Source organism: Cyprinus carpio, chromosome A4 (assembly GCF_018340385.1).
Source record: "Cyprinus carpio isolate SPL01 chromosome A4, ASM1834038v1, whole genome shotgun sequence".
NCBI classification, from domain to species: domain Eukaryota; kingdom Metazoa; phylum Chordata; class Actinopteri; order Cypriniformes; family Cyprinidae; genus Cyprinus; species Cyprinus carpio.
The window spans coordinates 12,705,062-12,720,433 of NC_056575.1; the positions used below are offsets into that span (position 1 = coordinate 12,705,062).

At 37.0% G+C, this 15,372-nt stretch overlaps 1 protein-coding gene across 1 annotated transcript; it reads right to left on the minus strand.

The window, feature by feature from the left end:
• Positions 1-3,081: 3,081 nt before the first annotated feature.
• On the minus strand, positions 3,082-11,288 carry LOC109067887 (ataxin-10-like). The gene is made up of 11 exons (XM_042741321.1): positions 11,052-11,288; positions 10,715-10,878; positions 10,057-10,142; positions 9,862-9,958; positions 9,564-9,731; positions 9,378-9,458; positions 8,402-8,552; positions 7,927-8,035; positions 7,216-7,394; positions 4,869-4,932; positions 3,082-3,701 (listed from the first exon to the last, which is right to left on the minus strand). Exons 1-11 carry the CDS (start codon positions 11,229-11,231, stop codon positions 3,517-3,519), a joined length of 1,464 nt encoding a protein of 487 aa, XP_042597255.1. The 5' UTR covers positions 11,232-11,288; the 3' UTR covers positions 3,082-3,516.
• Between the last annotated feature and the right edge of the window lie 4,084 nt (positions 11,289-15,372).

The following is a 15,372-nucleotide window of genomic DNA, read 5'->3' on the forward strand; positions in this document are numbered from 1 at the left end:
AGAAGCCATTCTAGAACTAAACAAAAGATCTTCCTAATACTTGAAAACAGTGCAAGAACAAAATAAGCATCAATAGGCCTCAGTCTGGAGCTCCGTGCAAGATCTCGCCTCATGGGGTAAGGATGATCATGAGAAAGGTGAGGGTTCAGACCAGTACTACACGGGAGGAGCTTGTTAATGATCTTAAGGCAGTTGGGACCACAGTCACCAAGCAAACCATTGGTAACACACTACACTGCAATGGACTGAAATCCTGCAGCGCCCGCAAGGTCCCCCTGCTCAAGAAGGCACATATACAGGCCCGTTTAAAGTTTGCCAAAGAACATCTAAATAATTCAGAGAAAGCTTGGGAGAAAGTGCTGTGGTCAGATGAGACCAAAATTGAGCTCTTTGACATTAACTCAACTCGCCGTGTTTGGAAGGAGAGAAATGCTGACTATGACCCCAAGAACACCATCCCTACAGTCAAGCACGGAGGTGGAAACATGCTTTAGGGCTGTTTTTCTGTGAAGTACGACTTTACAACGTTGATTGGCAAATGAACGGGGCCATGTACTGTAAAATCTTGGATGAGAACCTCCTTCCCTGTGCCAGAACACTGAAGATGGGTCATGGATGGGTCTTCCAGCATGATAATGACCCAAAAGGAGTGGCTCAAGAAGAAGCACATTAAAGTCATGGAGTGGCCTAGCCAGTCTCCAGACCTCAGTACTATTGAAAATGTGTGAAGGGAGTTGAAACTTTGAGTTGCCAAACAACAGCCAAAGAAACCTTAAGGATTTAGAAAGAATCTGTAAAGAGGAGTGGACCAAAATCCCTTCTGAGATGTGTGCAAACCTGGTCTTGCCTCTTAAAGGCCCGTTCACACCAAGCACAGTAAAGATAACGATAAAGACCAGAATTCACACCACAGTTATAACGATGAAGGCACTTACACCACAGAATAACGATGAAGGCAATTCATTGATATAAATCACTTTCATTGTTTTTTTTTTTGATGACTTGGTAAAAACACTGACAGCCAATCAGAATCAATCCTGTGTGAATCGAGTGTTTTTAAAGCGGCAGACAGACCAGGTACGTCTTACCTCTGTGCTTGCCAACAAGAGTTTCTACACCAATCACTAAAACACAAATCATTTCTTCAGACCAGGTACGTCTTACCTCTGTGCTTGCCAACAAGAGTTTCTGCACCAAGTACTAAGTCATGTTTTGTTTGGGGATCAAATACTTATTTCACTCTCTGAAATGCAAATCAATTTCTAACCTTTATATAATGTTTTTTTTTTTGTTTGTTTGTTTCTTTGGTATGCCGTCTCTATACGTTAAAATAAACCTACCATAAAAATTACAGACCCTTCATTTTTTTGTAAGTGCGCAAACTTACAAAATCAGCAGGGGATCAAATTCTATTATAAAGAAAACATGTTGTTTACAAAATTAAATTAATTGATTTATAATCATGAATTTTTTTTTACTTTATATTAAGTTAATGGTGTATGTTTTCTACTCGATATTATAATATAAGAGAATATATATATATATACACACATACACACACACACATATATATACACACACACATATACACACACACACACACACACACAAATACCATTCAAAAGTTTATGGTAATATTAATTTAAAAAAACTTTATACTATTTTTAATACAACAAAAATGACAGTAAAGACTTTTACACTGATACTAAATATATTAATGTAACAAATTCTGTTCTTTTGAACGTCCTATTCATCAAAGAATCCTGAAATATATATCACAGTTTCCAAAAAAATATTAAGCAGCACAGCTGTTCATAATAATAAGAAGAAGAAATGTTTTTTGAGCAGCATATTAGAATGAAAATCGGCATATTAAAATGATTTCTGAAGGATCATGTGACACTGAAGACTGGAGTAATGATGCTGAAAATTCAGCTTTGCCATTAAAGGAATAAATCACGTTTTAAAATATATTCAAATAGAAAACAGTTATTTTAAATTGCAATAATATTTCAAAATATTAGTTTGTTTTTTTTATCAAACTGAATGCAGCCTTAAGGCTGATTTATACTTCTGCGTCAGACCTACGCCGTAGCCTACGCATAGACGCACACGCTACGCCGTAGCCTACGCCGTAGCCTGACGTGCACCTCTCCAAAAATCTAACAACGCGTCAAATCTACGAGGACAGCAAGTGCTGTGATTAGTCTGCTAGAATCCCTTCCTCCGTATGTACTTGAGTTTGGTGTGTTTATAAATGTGCACTTTAATATATTTTATATATTAAATATACTTCTTATATATTTTTTATATATTAATATACTTATATAAAATAAAACAAAGCAAAGAACAAGTGTCTTATTTGTTATACTACATAGCATTATACATCAGTAGTTGTCCACAACAAACAATGTTGAAAGAATGCCATATCTTCTCCTGTTCCGTTGTTGTCTCCTTTTTGTAGTTCTAAATAATGATTTAATATTTATTTCCCGCCATCGGGGCTATAATGCTTCAGAGACGTGCCGCTTCTTCTTCGGCTTTTGTCATGGTACTGCAGGTTACACCAGCAACATGCCCGTGGACACTGCAGACAAGCGGTTTGAATGTGTGCTGCACGTCAATGCGGACAACAACGCAGAAGTATAAATGAAAACTGAGGCATAGCCTACGGCGTAGGTCCGACACAGAAACATAAATCAGCCTTTAGTGACTTACTTCTTTCAAAAACATTAAAACTGAACCCAAACTTTTGAATAGTTCTGCATACTTTTAAAATAGATGTTATATTTTCAGAACTGATCTAGCTGTTTTGAACACTTTTCCGTGGTCTCGGTAAGCGTGGTTTGTCAAAGTTTGTTGCCTGAAATAGGATCTGGAGTTGAACTGACTGCAATAATTGCAGTAAATTAAAGTTAAATAGACAGCCTTAACATACAGTAATCTCAATCTACCAAGATACATGGGAAGTTTGTTCAAATAAAAGGGGAATTGTTGAAATTCCACGGCTTTGTAAACAAACCCGATTTTAAAGCACAAAATCTTAAGTCAGCTTTCAAAAAGAAGGATCCAAGTCTCACGGCTATTCAGAGACGAACTTTATGTGTACAGGTCAAGAGACGGCCTGGTCTCTATAAAATGCACTGAATTAGGGATTAACCTCTACTCCCCGTTGGTCACCAGAGTCTCTTTAGTGGCTGAAACGCCAGGAAGACACAGTCCTCCTTGTTTCATAGGATTTCAATCCCACTTTCGGGGGGTTGGAATCAAAGACCACTAATTGCATCAGACGTCAGCATGAGTCCTCTCACATAAGCTCCTCTGATTGATTTCCTCTTGTGTGGAGAACACAAAAGTGCAGACCACCCCCTTTATGCTCCCAACTACTGATTGGATATTTAATGACCCCAGTGTGTTGTGGGCGTTTTAAGCCATATCCAGAGTGTAATATAGCATGGTAAAGGGGTGTGGGGATGGGCATTCCGGGACAGCAGTTTCCCAGCTCTACTTAATCAACTATGGATCTTTCTTTAGGGGCCTGAGCAGTAGACTGCCATCCCTTTCTTCCACTCTGAAGCCCATTTCTCTGAGCATTGAGTCATCTGCCACACCTTGTCTCCGAAGACCTTGTATCAGCTTCTGATTCTCTAGGTTGTGTTCCAGGATGTTCCGGATGGCAAACACAGCCCACTGGCTTATGACTGGAAAGAATATTAAGGATTGTTTTCAATGGTTTAATACATTGCTATGTGGTTGTCAGGGTGCCCACCAAAAATTCTCCATGATTTCCTGGTCTCTAGATATAGTTCAGGAACTACCTTCAAAACAACTTTTCCATTTTCATCGTCCACCAGGATGCAAATTCAATAACTTAGAAAGTAATAGCACATCACTCCTGAATTAATGTCCAAGATTATACTTAGGGCAGGGATGCACAATATATCGGTAGATCAGTATGTCACGTAATATTTTATACAAATTTTGCCCATACCAGAAGTGAAGCTAGCAACACCAGGTCCAGCAACCATGCTAAACAGTAAGCAACAACGACAGTTTCCTAAAGTGGTCAGGAAGCAGCATCCGTGAGGACACAAGCTCAGCTTAGTGGCTCATCCCCTAGTGAAAGAGCCGCTGGCATTGTGCCCTGTTCTCTCTAATACAGACCGGCAGTGATCGCTAGAGAATGAAAGGGGTTTTTTTAACAACAGTGCCAGCATCAGTCAAGAAGCCTTTAGAAACACAGCTGTAATACATCAGATTGTCGTGTTATCAATGAACCGTTTCATACGGAACAGAGTTGGCAGGATGCAGGTCAACACTATAAAAATACAAAATGTCACTTCATTTCATTCAAGTGGTGATTTTCCACCCAGGATTTCAATCAAGTTTTCCAGAAAGTGTTGCACATCTATAAAACGGACTTCTGTCAACACCACAAAATTACTCATAAATGCAAAACCTACATTTAGATTCATAAACTATTATGGCTAGTTATTTCACACAAGGAGACTGATGAGTGAGGGTTACAAAATGATCGTGAGTCAGCCCAACAGTCCCACGTCTCTACAGGGGACGTTGCTAGGTGGAGGGACATGAAACCATTGGGCAAGATGCTAGCTTTGCTCTAATAACATCTCAGCTGAGTTTTCAACTCTGAACAAGCCACCAATCATTCAAACACGAAACACTGTGGTAAGACCTCCATTAGTAATGGAATTTAAGGGGCCATTACAATGCTATTCACACTTCAGATAGCAATATTTTTGCATTTTTTGTGGTGGTTTTCACTAAACCAGAAAACCCTCATTAAATACACCTCAAAAGCACAGCGTGAAAAAATAAGTGCATGGAGTCTCAATCAAGGATACAGGGGTTGTTGCTGTCGATGCTGCAGTTGTCCAGAATGAGAGCTATACCGTCCAGTTCTCTTACCTATAGGGGACAAATGAGAAAAAAAAAAAAAAAGGAAAACAGCCTTTAACAGGGACATCGTGAGCCAGACTGGTCAGAAAACAATTACTTTCCATGGAGGAAAGTCCATGTGGTTGAGCTCTGGTTTGGCGCAGTCATACAAGTTTGCACTGCTTTTCGTCACATGCAGTCTCTAACTATACCGTACATTACCCTGAGTATGTATCGTAACCCAAGAGCTACAGCGGTTGCCCTTTAACCACTTTGATTCCATTAAAAAAAAAAAACTGAATAAGAAAGAGGAGACACAAGACATAGAGCCCTGACAATTTTCTGCTGCTAATGACAAGAATGCCGTTTGATTGAGAAAGTAGTGCTAGCAATAAAACGAAGGGAAACTTATGTAACCATATGCTTCAGCCACAGAATTAGTTTTGTTTGGCTATCCTCACATGTAGTGGACTACTGCAGAGGCAGCATTTTAAAGCATCAGCACTCCTGATGCAAAAGCTGGTCCTACACTTTACTGTACTGCCAGCTAAGATACTTTCAAGTAGCAAAGCAAACAATGAAACAAATCCAAAACGGATAGAAATGTAGTTCAAAAAACACATTTCAGTAAAAATGGCAAAGTATCAAACAGTTCAGTTTAATTAAAATTAATATTTTACTAATATATTTGTGCTTAACATATTATGCTTTTTGAGTATACCATTAGCAACAAAACACTAAACTCTGTTTAGCGCGAGAAGTGCTATTGTGTGGTATTGCTTTTTATGTAGAGCTGTCTAAATTAGTCATTTTAGACGATGGTTTAGAGATTTGGAAATTTAAAAGTTGACCCTCTTTAGACGCATCACGGGTGAGAGGCAAGCACAACAATAAAACATCCCGTCTGGTTTACATAGAAAAGTAATGGAAAAGCAGTGCAGTGGAATGCAAAAATGCATTCTGAGTGAACGGCCCATTAGAAAGCAGCAACGGGAGCCATGCGTTCACAAGGTGTTGGAAGAGGGTTTTGGTCAAAAACTGAGGGTGCAGGCTTGAGGGGGACTTGCTATTGTTTTTTGACCTTTGACCTCTCAGTTGTGTGCCTTGACCCTATTTAAGAAGGCCGGTACTAGGTTCTCCTCTGTGCTGATTGAAGGGGACAGACCTGAAAGCCTTAAAAACCCTCCATCGCAGGAGGCTGCTTACAAGAGAATGCATTAAAAAGAAAAAAAAAAATGTAGGAAGGGAACAAAGTGGAAAAAGATTTGGGGAAGAAATGAGACGGTACAAGCATGAAATTCTCAAGTCTTTATCTAGCAGCATTAATCCCCTGATTAGTTTTCAAGGAGGGAGCTTCCACAAACAAAAAGCCCAGGCCTGGGCTGATGGACAGAGAGAAAGGCTGTAAACCACAGTATTGTTAATGTGTTTACCACGACTGGGTTGTGCTGTCCATTGATCAGTATGTTACTGGAGTTGGCTGCAAACTCTATGGTGTTAGTTTCATCATTCATTGCCAACACATTCCTTCACATTCCAACAAGTCATAGAAATCGCAGGAGAGGAAGTTTAAAAGATGATTTCCAAGAATTTTGCTAACTACTTCCTTCCATTGGCAATCACACTGACTATTTCAGTTTTCTTACCTATCAATCAGTTCTCTTTTATTGATGAATTTCAAGCAAGGTGCAGTCAGGCAAAACTTGACTATCAAACATTTTCACAATAATTTGCCGAAAAAACATGTCAGGCATATTTGGAAGATTAGATGACACTAAAAGACTGTATTTAAGGATCACAGTGCCGCCCCCTCAAAACGAATTAATTGTAAATCTTTACCAATTTTTACCACTACCCTTCAAACAACTAGGTTTTACCCATTTGTCAGCAAGAAGTTTTTAATCATTTAAAATATAATAAAATGTAGTATGACTACTTTTTCTTTTACACATTTTAATAAGTACAGGTCAGAATAAGTATCTTGTTTGATTTTTACAAAAATATATGTTGCGCTGATTGACAATAGAACATTATATCACCCATATTTTGGCATTTTATTCGCACAAGTTATTTGAAAGATTAAAGCAGACACATGCATTTAATGTCTTTTCTATGTATATAAAATCACTTTTGTAAATGTAATTTTAATGCGGACACCATAATGCGATGTCTCATCTCTCATCCCCATATACTGTACATATGGAGTCTCGGTTCTGAAAATATGTAATTTTGCATATATCTAATAATGTGACTGCACCTTTCATATATGCACACACACTTATGCACCATTCTAGAAGCTACTGTGTGCAGTACCTTGTCTTGGTTAACAACGTGGCCATGACACAGGTTCCCAATGAGCCGACTGAGATGAGCTTTGAAACTGAGGGCAGGATGGCTATCGGCGCCCCCTGGCCTTGTCAAGGAGAAATCGTGTGCCGCAGTGAACACATTTTTACTGGTTTTGCCCAGTAAGTGGACCTCTTTCAAGAGATCTGAGGATGACAAAGAAGATCAATGGAGAATTTACACATTACATACAAGATGTGAGAGAGAGAGAGTGAGAGAGAGAAATGTGTGCTGGCATGACTCTCATGTTTAATGTGTGACATCCCAGCTGGAGATAACAGGAGAGTCTGGGAAGAATGAAAATTGTGTCTGTCTGCAGTGAGCTGTGACCTGTCAGAGGTGTCGGTTTCATACAGTACCCTTCTGAAATGGCTGCTTTGTGTTTTAAATAGGAAAGGAGAGAAAAAGCATATGTGTGAGGGGTGTGTGGTTTGATTTTTTCAGGTTAGTTAATCATCTGCAAGATAGATAGAATAAGGGATAGCAAGCTCAGCCCCATGTTTTCAAACGTTTTTAACTTAGTGATTATGCAGTTGTACCAAAACAAATATTTTGCATCTTCAATTCATGGCAGAGATTTGACAATTTCCTATGGTTTTTGTGTATTCACATTAAGAATGCATTAGGATTTTTATTTCCAACAAAATCAAAAGCATTACGCCAGTACTCCAAATTTACCAACTGTTGCTCTCAAAAGGTCAGAGTGATTCTGCAGGGGCATAAACTCCTTGCAGCCAGAGGTCATCTCACAAAGGATGTCTAAAAGCCTGATGACAACCATAGCCTCCTACAAACGTAGAGAAAATTCCAGGCTTAGTACATTTTCTATCAAATGTACAGTAACTTTAAGGACAATTAGATTTTTTAAATGTTTTTGAAAGAAGTCTCTTCTTTTAATGCTTACCAAGGCTGCACTTATTTGAATATATTATAAAATGTAATTTATTCCTGTATTGGCAAAGCAGCCATTACTCCAGTCTTCAGTGTCACATGATCCTTCAGAAATCATTTTAAAATGCTGATTTGGTGCTCAAGAATAAAAGAAATAACAGTAGTTTCTCAATATCCAATATCAACAGACACTGATAAAAACATCCATAATATTGTCCACTATACAATATGATGGAATATGCGCACTGCAGATAAAGCTGACCTGGTCATCTGATGATTCAGAGCTCAGAGTGAGAACAGCACTACAGTGATCAGTGAAGCAGGAAGCCAGGAACTGAGCTATGCTCAGCATTACACAGTTCTCCTCCTCAACGACACCAAGCTGTGCTAATATCAGCTCCAGAAGTGTGAGCCTGTTAGTATACAATTACATTCACAAAGTAATAAAAAATAAAACATAAATTATAAATAAAAAATAAACATTAATTCCCATTTCACAATTTACTAATATAAAAGATAAGACCATGCTCCAAACCAAACCCTAGTGAACTGTCTTAATGTCTACACAGAGAATTACTATTTAAGGAAGCATCCTAACCAAAGTGGAACCTCACTGGCCCAGACACAATTATTTAATTTGAATACTTTCAATAGATAATAACACACAGAAAGGCATAAGTGAAAAAATATGTGTTTATTTTATTATGTGACTGTTTTCTTTTGGTATTTTTTAGATGGCATCCACCATCTTGGCCATTTTTTTTTCTTTACTCAGTTCCTCACAATGCCTTATCTACAAAGGATGAAATATTACCTTAGAATTTTAGGTGTTTTAAAATGTATTTAAAAATGCCTACTATTTGGAACAGCCAATGATAGTTAGGCAGCTCACTAGCATTTATTAACCCTTTTTAGTTAATAAAATTGTCCATGTTCATATTAGTCCACAGTGCATTAACAGATAAAACTTCTGAACTTAAAAATTTATTAGTAAACGTTTAGATTAACACTACCTAAAATGAATAAATGCTCATTGCTAGTTCATGTTAACTAATGTAGTTAATGTTAAAAAAAGTAACCACATTGTAAAGTGTTACTAGAATTTGTAAGAAAGCCTTAAATAAACACTGAATCAAATCATCCAAAAAATCAAAACTCAGTTTTGTGATACATTAACCTAGATGTAAGTACTTCTTATCTTTGTACAATAACTGAATTAAATAATTGAGAGTTTTTACCTTTCCTCATTGGTCATTTCTGTGTACATCTTCTTAATGAGCTCTGACGACTTGAGAAAGTGTTTTGTGACAATAAAGACCCTGTAAGACGAGTAATATATGACCAAAATGGGCTATAAAATTGGCCTACAGTAAATAACAGATGTGCTTGTTTTGTGTCTGTTTCAATGAAAACACAAGGCTTACGTCCAGTCCACATCAGGCAACGTCCTGCACAAGTCTATGATCTTCAGGGACAATCTAAGCTGCTGTGTGTCTTTAACTAGCTGCTCTGTCTTGTGTTTATCCAGACAAGTGTGGATCACCATACATGTGTACGAAACAGCTTTCTCATCCGCAAGCTCCAAAAGGTCCCTTGAAAGATATAAAAGTGGTTACAAAACCACACCCGTAGAGGGCCTTACAAATCAGTGGCATTTTACAAAATGAAGACCAAATACATTTTTGACTGGCATCGTAAGAAATGCACCATAAATTCACTCACCGAAAAACATGCGGGAAACCAAGCTCCCAGATGTCATCTTTGCAAAGCTGGTTTCCAACAGCAACGTTACCAAGGAACTGAATCCCACATCGAAGTGCTGCCAAAGGATAGAATCATAAATTGAGTTATCTGCCAGTTACCCTCCATCTCACAGAGAAGATCCTTTCTATAGAGCTGAAAACACTTGAAACTCACAGTCAGAAGCATCATTTGAACCTCCTGATGAAATCTTGAGGAGTCTGGTCAAGATCTCAAAAGATAGCTTGATAGAGCCTAGATCTCTGTGAAGATTAAATATATATATATATATATATCTGTATACATGGATGCAAGGACAGCAGTAATTGAGGGAAGAGGCATGACAAAAGAAAGGGATAAAGAAGAATTTTTTTGGTTGGACAGGCCACAGTCATATTCATATACTTATAACGATTATGATGTGATAAACAGTGTCTGTAAGCCTGAGACCACATCAAAAATCTGCAAAATCCTAAAAAAAAAAAAAACCGGTTAACAAAAAAAATAAAAAAAATAAAAATAAAAAAGAAATAAGAAAAAACAAGTTTCAATTTCAAGTTTATTTGTATAGCGCTTTTTACGATACAAATCATCAAATACTTTTTTTTTTTTTTACATTTTCAACATATCTATTCAAACTACAAAAACAACATTACAAATAAACCTCACATAAAACTAAACAAATAAAATATTTATAGCAAGGAAATCATTTGAAATGAAAAAATTCTAATATCAAACTTATTATATAATAGGCAAAACATAAGATAACTATTTTTTTGAGTGCACTTCACCATTTGTATTAGTCGTCTCAGACTTTTTGGACACTGTGCACTACATCAGACAGCTCTGGTTTTGAGTGCACTGTACGCAGGCATTTCTGTGCGCTCTGAAACACTCCGCGGTGAGGCACAGAGATGATGATGCTGCTTCTTCCTGTGAATCCATTTTTTCAACCAAATGCTGAACATCCACAAAAAGCCTTGACAGCATAAACAATAACTGGTCCACGTGTATACAGTACACAGTATACATAGACTGATAGGGTGTTATGTGACAATAAAACGCGATTACGATAAAAGCTGGCTAAATATTAAAGTTGAAATAACTGGTCCACGTGTATACAGTACACAGTATACATAGACTGATAGGGTGTTATGTGTAATTATTAAAACGCTAAATATTAAAGTTGAAAATGTGTAGTACCTGAACTGCTCATCCCGTAAAGCTGTCGTCACAGTTTGCAAAGTTATGAGATGCGTGTTTGTAAGTTTTTCTGTGGCTATCTGACAGAGCGCGCTGTTTATGTTTGGCATGCTGTCACTGGAGGCTACCATCAACACACGCGCGCACATAAACACAGCCCCTTACTTCCGCCTCCCGGCTAGAATGGATTTCAAAATAAAAGCCCGCGAACTAACGTGAAGGTTCTAATTTTTTGATACTGGTAATGGTTATATTTTTTGTTTATATTATTTAAAATCTATGAATTGTATTTGAAAGAAACAAATTAACTTCTTAATTGTGTGTAAGATACTTTTTATATTTTATTTTCTTAATATAAACGTAATTACCGTGTTAATTAAAATTTATTAATAATTGTTACAATTCACTCAATATTCATTTAATAGATTTCAATTATTACATACAGTCAAGAAGGTCAAGACCCATAATGTGGAACAGGTAACAATGTAAATACATTATAATCACTCTGCTTAGGAACAGAACAAATAGTAACCATGGCATTATAGAAAGATTATTATATACATTATTTTTTGCTCTGAATCAAACTTTAGGCCAGGCCATCTGACGCCCATTCATAACAACAAAACCAATCATTCCAGTTTTTTCATAAACGAGATGAAACAACAAAAGGCCTGAGTGGGGACAATTAATCAAGCTGAAACAACAAAAGGCCTGAGTTCCCCTTTGGATCCTCAGTATTTTTGGGTCATTGGCTTTCCATTCTGTGGTTCATTTCGTGTTTTTTCTGGCCCGGGAAATGCACTGAAGGAAGTTGGTCTTGCATGAAGAATATAATTACAGGTGGTTTTGTATCAGACATGTATCCTCGGGTTAAGGGTGGACCCACTGCTACTACATAAATGGGGTATTGCCGCTACCAGACCCTAAAACGGTCATTGATCATCAGAGACAGACGCCAACTGAGAGCATCTACTGTGCTTAATGGCTTACAGGGCCAGCCGACAATGTTCCCCTCCACCACTCCAAATGTTTCTGGTGTCCTTGAGCAGATAAATATGTGCTAAATCAATTATCACTTTGCACGGCAGCTAAACGCTTGCAGAAATATTATAGAAGTTGGGATGTGTGTTGCTCTAATATGGTTCTCATAAAACACTTCCTCATGGGAAGCAGCTGGGTGCAGTGAAGTATTGCTTTCACAATGAAAGACTTGCAGGAGACACATTATAATATATCATGGCACATTTTCATTCCAGGAGGAGGCTCGTTCTACAATAGTTTCAATACTGAGAGTGTTGGATAAAAAATATCGCTGACACTATTGAGTACAACAGGACATAACATGTCATTACAGGTTACGAAAGCACAACATACAGCACACAGCACTTTAAAAGGATTGAAGCTCTGTTGGTTTGAATGTAAACGCAACAATCACAGGAGATCCACTTCTAATTGCGCAATAAACCTCGAGAGAACTTCATCTAGAATAGTTTTTCCCTCTTATTTTTCTAAGGATAATTTATTCTCCTCTGACCTAAAATAAAGAAAAAGATAAGAAAGTAGCCTATATTTGACTGACAGGAGGTTTGTCTAATATTTGTAACTTTGAGAAGCAATTTTGCCCATTTCTAAATAATAACCACCAATATCTGCTGTCTCAACAAAATTATCGAAATGTCCATCATCAATGAATGATAGTGAGTGATGCTTGTGAGTGAAATTTCACCCTTTCTAAATGCATGTTATTAATCTTATTGTGACGGATTCATCTGTGCTTAAGGGTTTTATGGCCTCCGGAATATGATAGTGTGTAGATCTTTATAAGATATGTATAGGAAGATGCCACATTTGGCTGCTCCACACATAGAGGTGTCACTGCACAGACTCGGGTTGTAAAAACCGCCAAGAATTAAACTCTCGAAAAAACAGGATAACCTTTCAAAGGTTAAAGTGTGATGGTTTGTTTTATTAACTAAGGTGACCATATTCTTTTTTTATGGACACGTCCTGGTCAGGATTTCTATATTGCCTAAAATATCCAGTGTTTGACTTGAAGCAGCGATGCACAAATCCAATCAGTGTATGACATCAAAGTACCTTGAGAACTACAGCAGACGGCTTCATATGCTTTCAAATTATTGTCGATTACGTGCAATGCCTGCATGTTATTGGTCAAACTACTTTTCGATCATTACCTTCAGCAAGTATGAAAACAGGAAAACAAAGCCAAAACCTATTGAAATCCTGGCCAGGACCATAGACTGTAAAAAGGCCATGATGTGTATGGGAAAAACTGGGACATATGGTAAAAAAGTTAACATAGTTCCAAAACCTGTAATATTGGGTAACTTTTTGATGTTGTGTTAGCTAATGCCTTTGTCTTGTTTTTTTTTTTTGTTTTTTTGATAGTTTAGCAAAATCATCTGCTTGCGCCTATTGCAGATATAGATATTCATACATGCATATAACAATGGCTGCAGACAGACAGTCAACTTGTTCGAGCATTCACAAACAGGATTTGACCATTCCAATATGGCGGACGGCTTATGCACAGCGGCCCATAGAAAGTCATTAATATGGCAACTACACATACATATCTATGTGTGAAACTATACTTCTCTCTAGTGACGTATGCTGGATTGCTCCAATCACTTAGTCCACCTAAACCCCACCACTTTCTTACAATGGACTCCAAGCTTGCATTTAGACCTGCCTCCATCCAATCAACAAACGATGGACAGAACCAAGTCCCGTCATGTATTTTTTTCTTGTTCGATAATCCATTTCACTCTGATATAAATCACAACAGGGAAAAAATAGCTGTCTAATAACTTCTGTAAAATTGCGGCTAAAGGCTATTTACTTTTCAGTGAACTTATTAGAGCCTAGAATCTTGAAATACACATAATATTTAAATTTAAATTATTAAACGGTATACAGATACAATTTACTATTACAGAAGTAGTGAAACTGGGGTTTAAGTATCACATTTTATCTTTCCTCATCTCTGGACATGACAATTCATCTCATCACAACCTCAAATCTCAAGACCCACAGGTAGAAACCTTCCAAAACCATAAGGGGGAAAAGATCTGTTTCTGGAAAAATCACGACCACAACGTTTTTTTTTTTTTACAAAGATCATTTACAGTCAGTCTGTTGAAGACCACCCAAAACTAACAGAGAGATTATTCATTCTCAAAAGAAGCCTCAAAGCCACAAACTCAACTGTACTTTCTTGCTGGCCTCCATGGATCTATAAATAGATTGTATGATTCCTTTCACTTTTAAGCACAAAAAGGGGGTGTCCTAATTGTTTTGACTTGGTCAATTAAGTTAATAACACGATTAGCAAAATAAAAAGTATGTTGATTGGATTCTCAGAATGACTTTTTGGATCCTGTCTCCTGATCTATAGGGCTGGGAAAGGGATGATAAAAGTAGATATATGTGCGGTTGGTTTTAGTCTTGGTTAATGTGAAACTGTAGCTCAGACCAAGCACCCCTTCTACTGACCACACAAGAATTACACACCATAACAAAAACAAAAGTATTATCTAAAGAAGTGGGCTCTAAACCTGGAGGCCAAGTTTAAGAGAGCCTCAAGATGAACTAAAGTGATTTGAAAAAAGACAAAAATTTAAATTAGAAAATTTAAATAAATTAAAATTAAAATAAGCTAAAACAACTAATGATCAAAATATAAGATGACACAGTTTAATTCGGTTATGCCATGTTTAAAATATTTCTCTGGGTAAAAATGGCTAAAAAATTGGTATTAGTATGTTAAAAAAAATCACAAATTCAGCATGTGAATGCTGAAGAGCATTCAGCTACTGAATGATTAGTCTTTTGGAATTTTAGTTGTTACTAATTAATATATTGCCACTCTTAGTTTCTGTAAACACAAAAGTTTTCATTACAGCAGAAGCACCAGAAAAATCTTGAGGGGTCTTCAGATCTTTTCTTTGTCAATGGGAAACCTTAAAATGGAGAACCACTGATTTAAAGAGTTAAAGCATCTGTTTAACTGCTGCCATCAAACAATTGAACACCTTCTGAGTCTATTTTGACTATTTATTTTGTGGGTAACACTTTACAATAAGGTTTATTAGTTAACGTTAGTTAACATGAACTAAGGATGAACAATACTTCAACAGCATTTATTAATCTTAGTTCATGTTCATTTCAACATTTACTAATTCATTATTGAACTCAAAAGTTGTGCTTGTTAACATTAGTTAATGCACTGTGAACAAACATGAACAAACAATGAACGACATTTTTTTT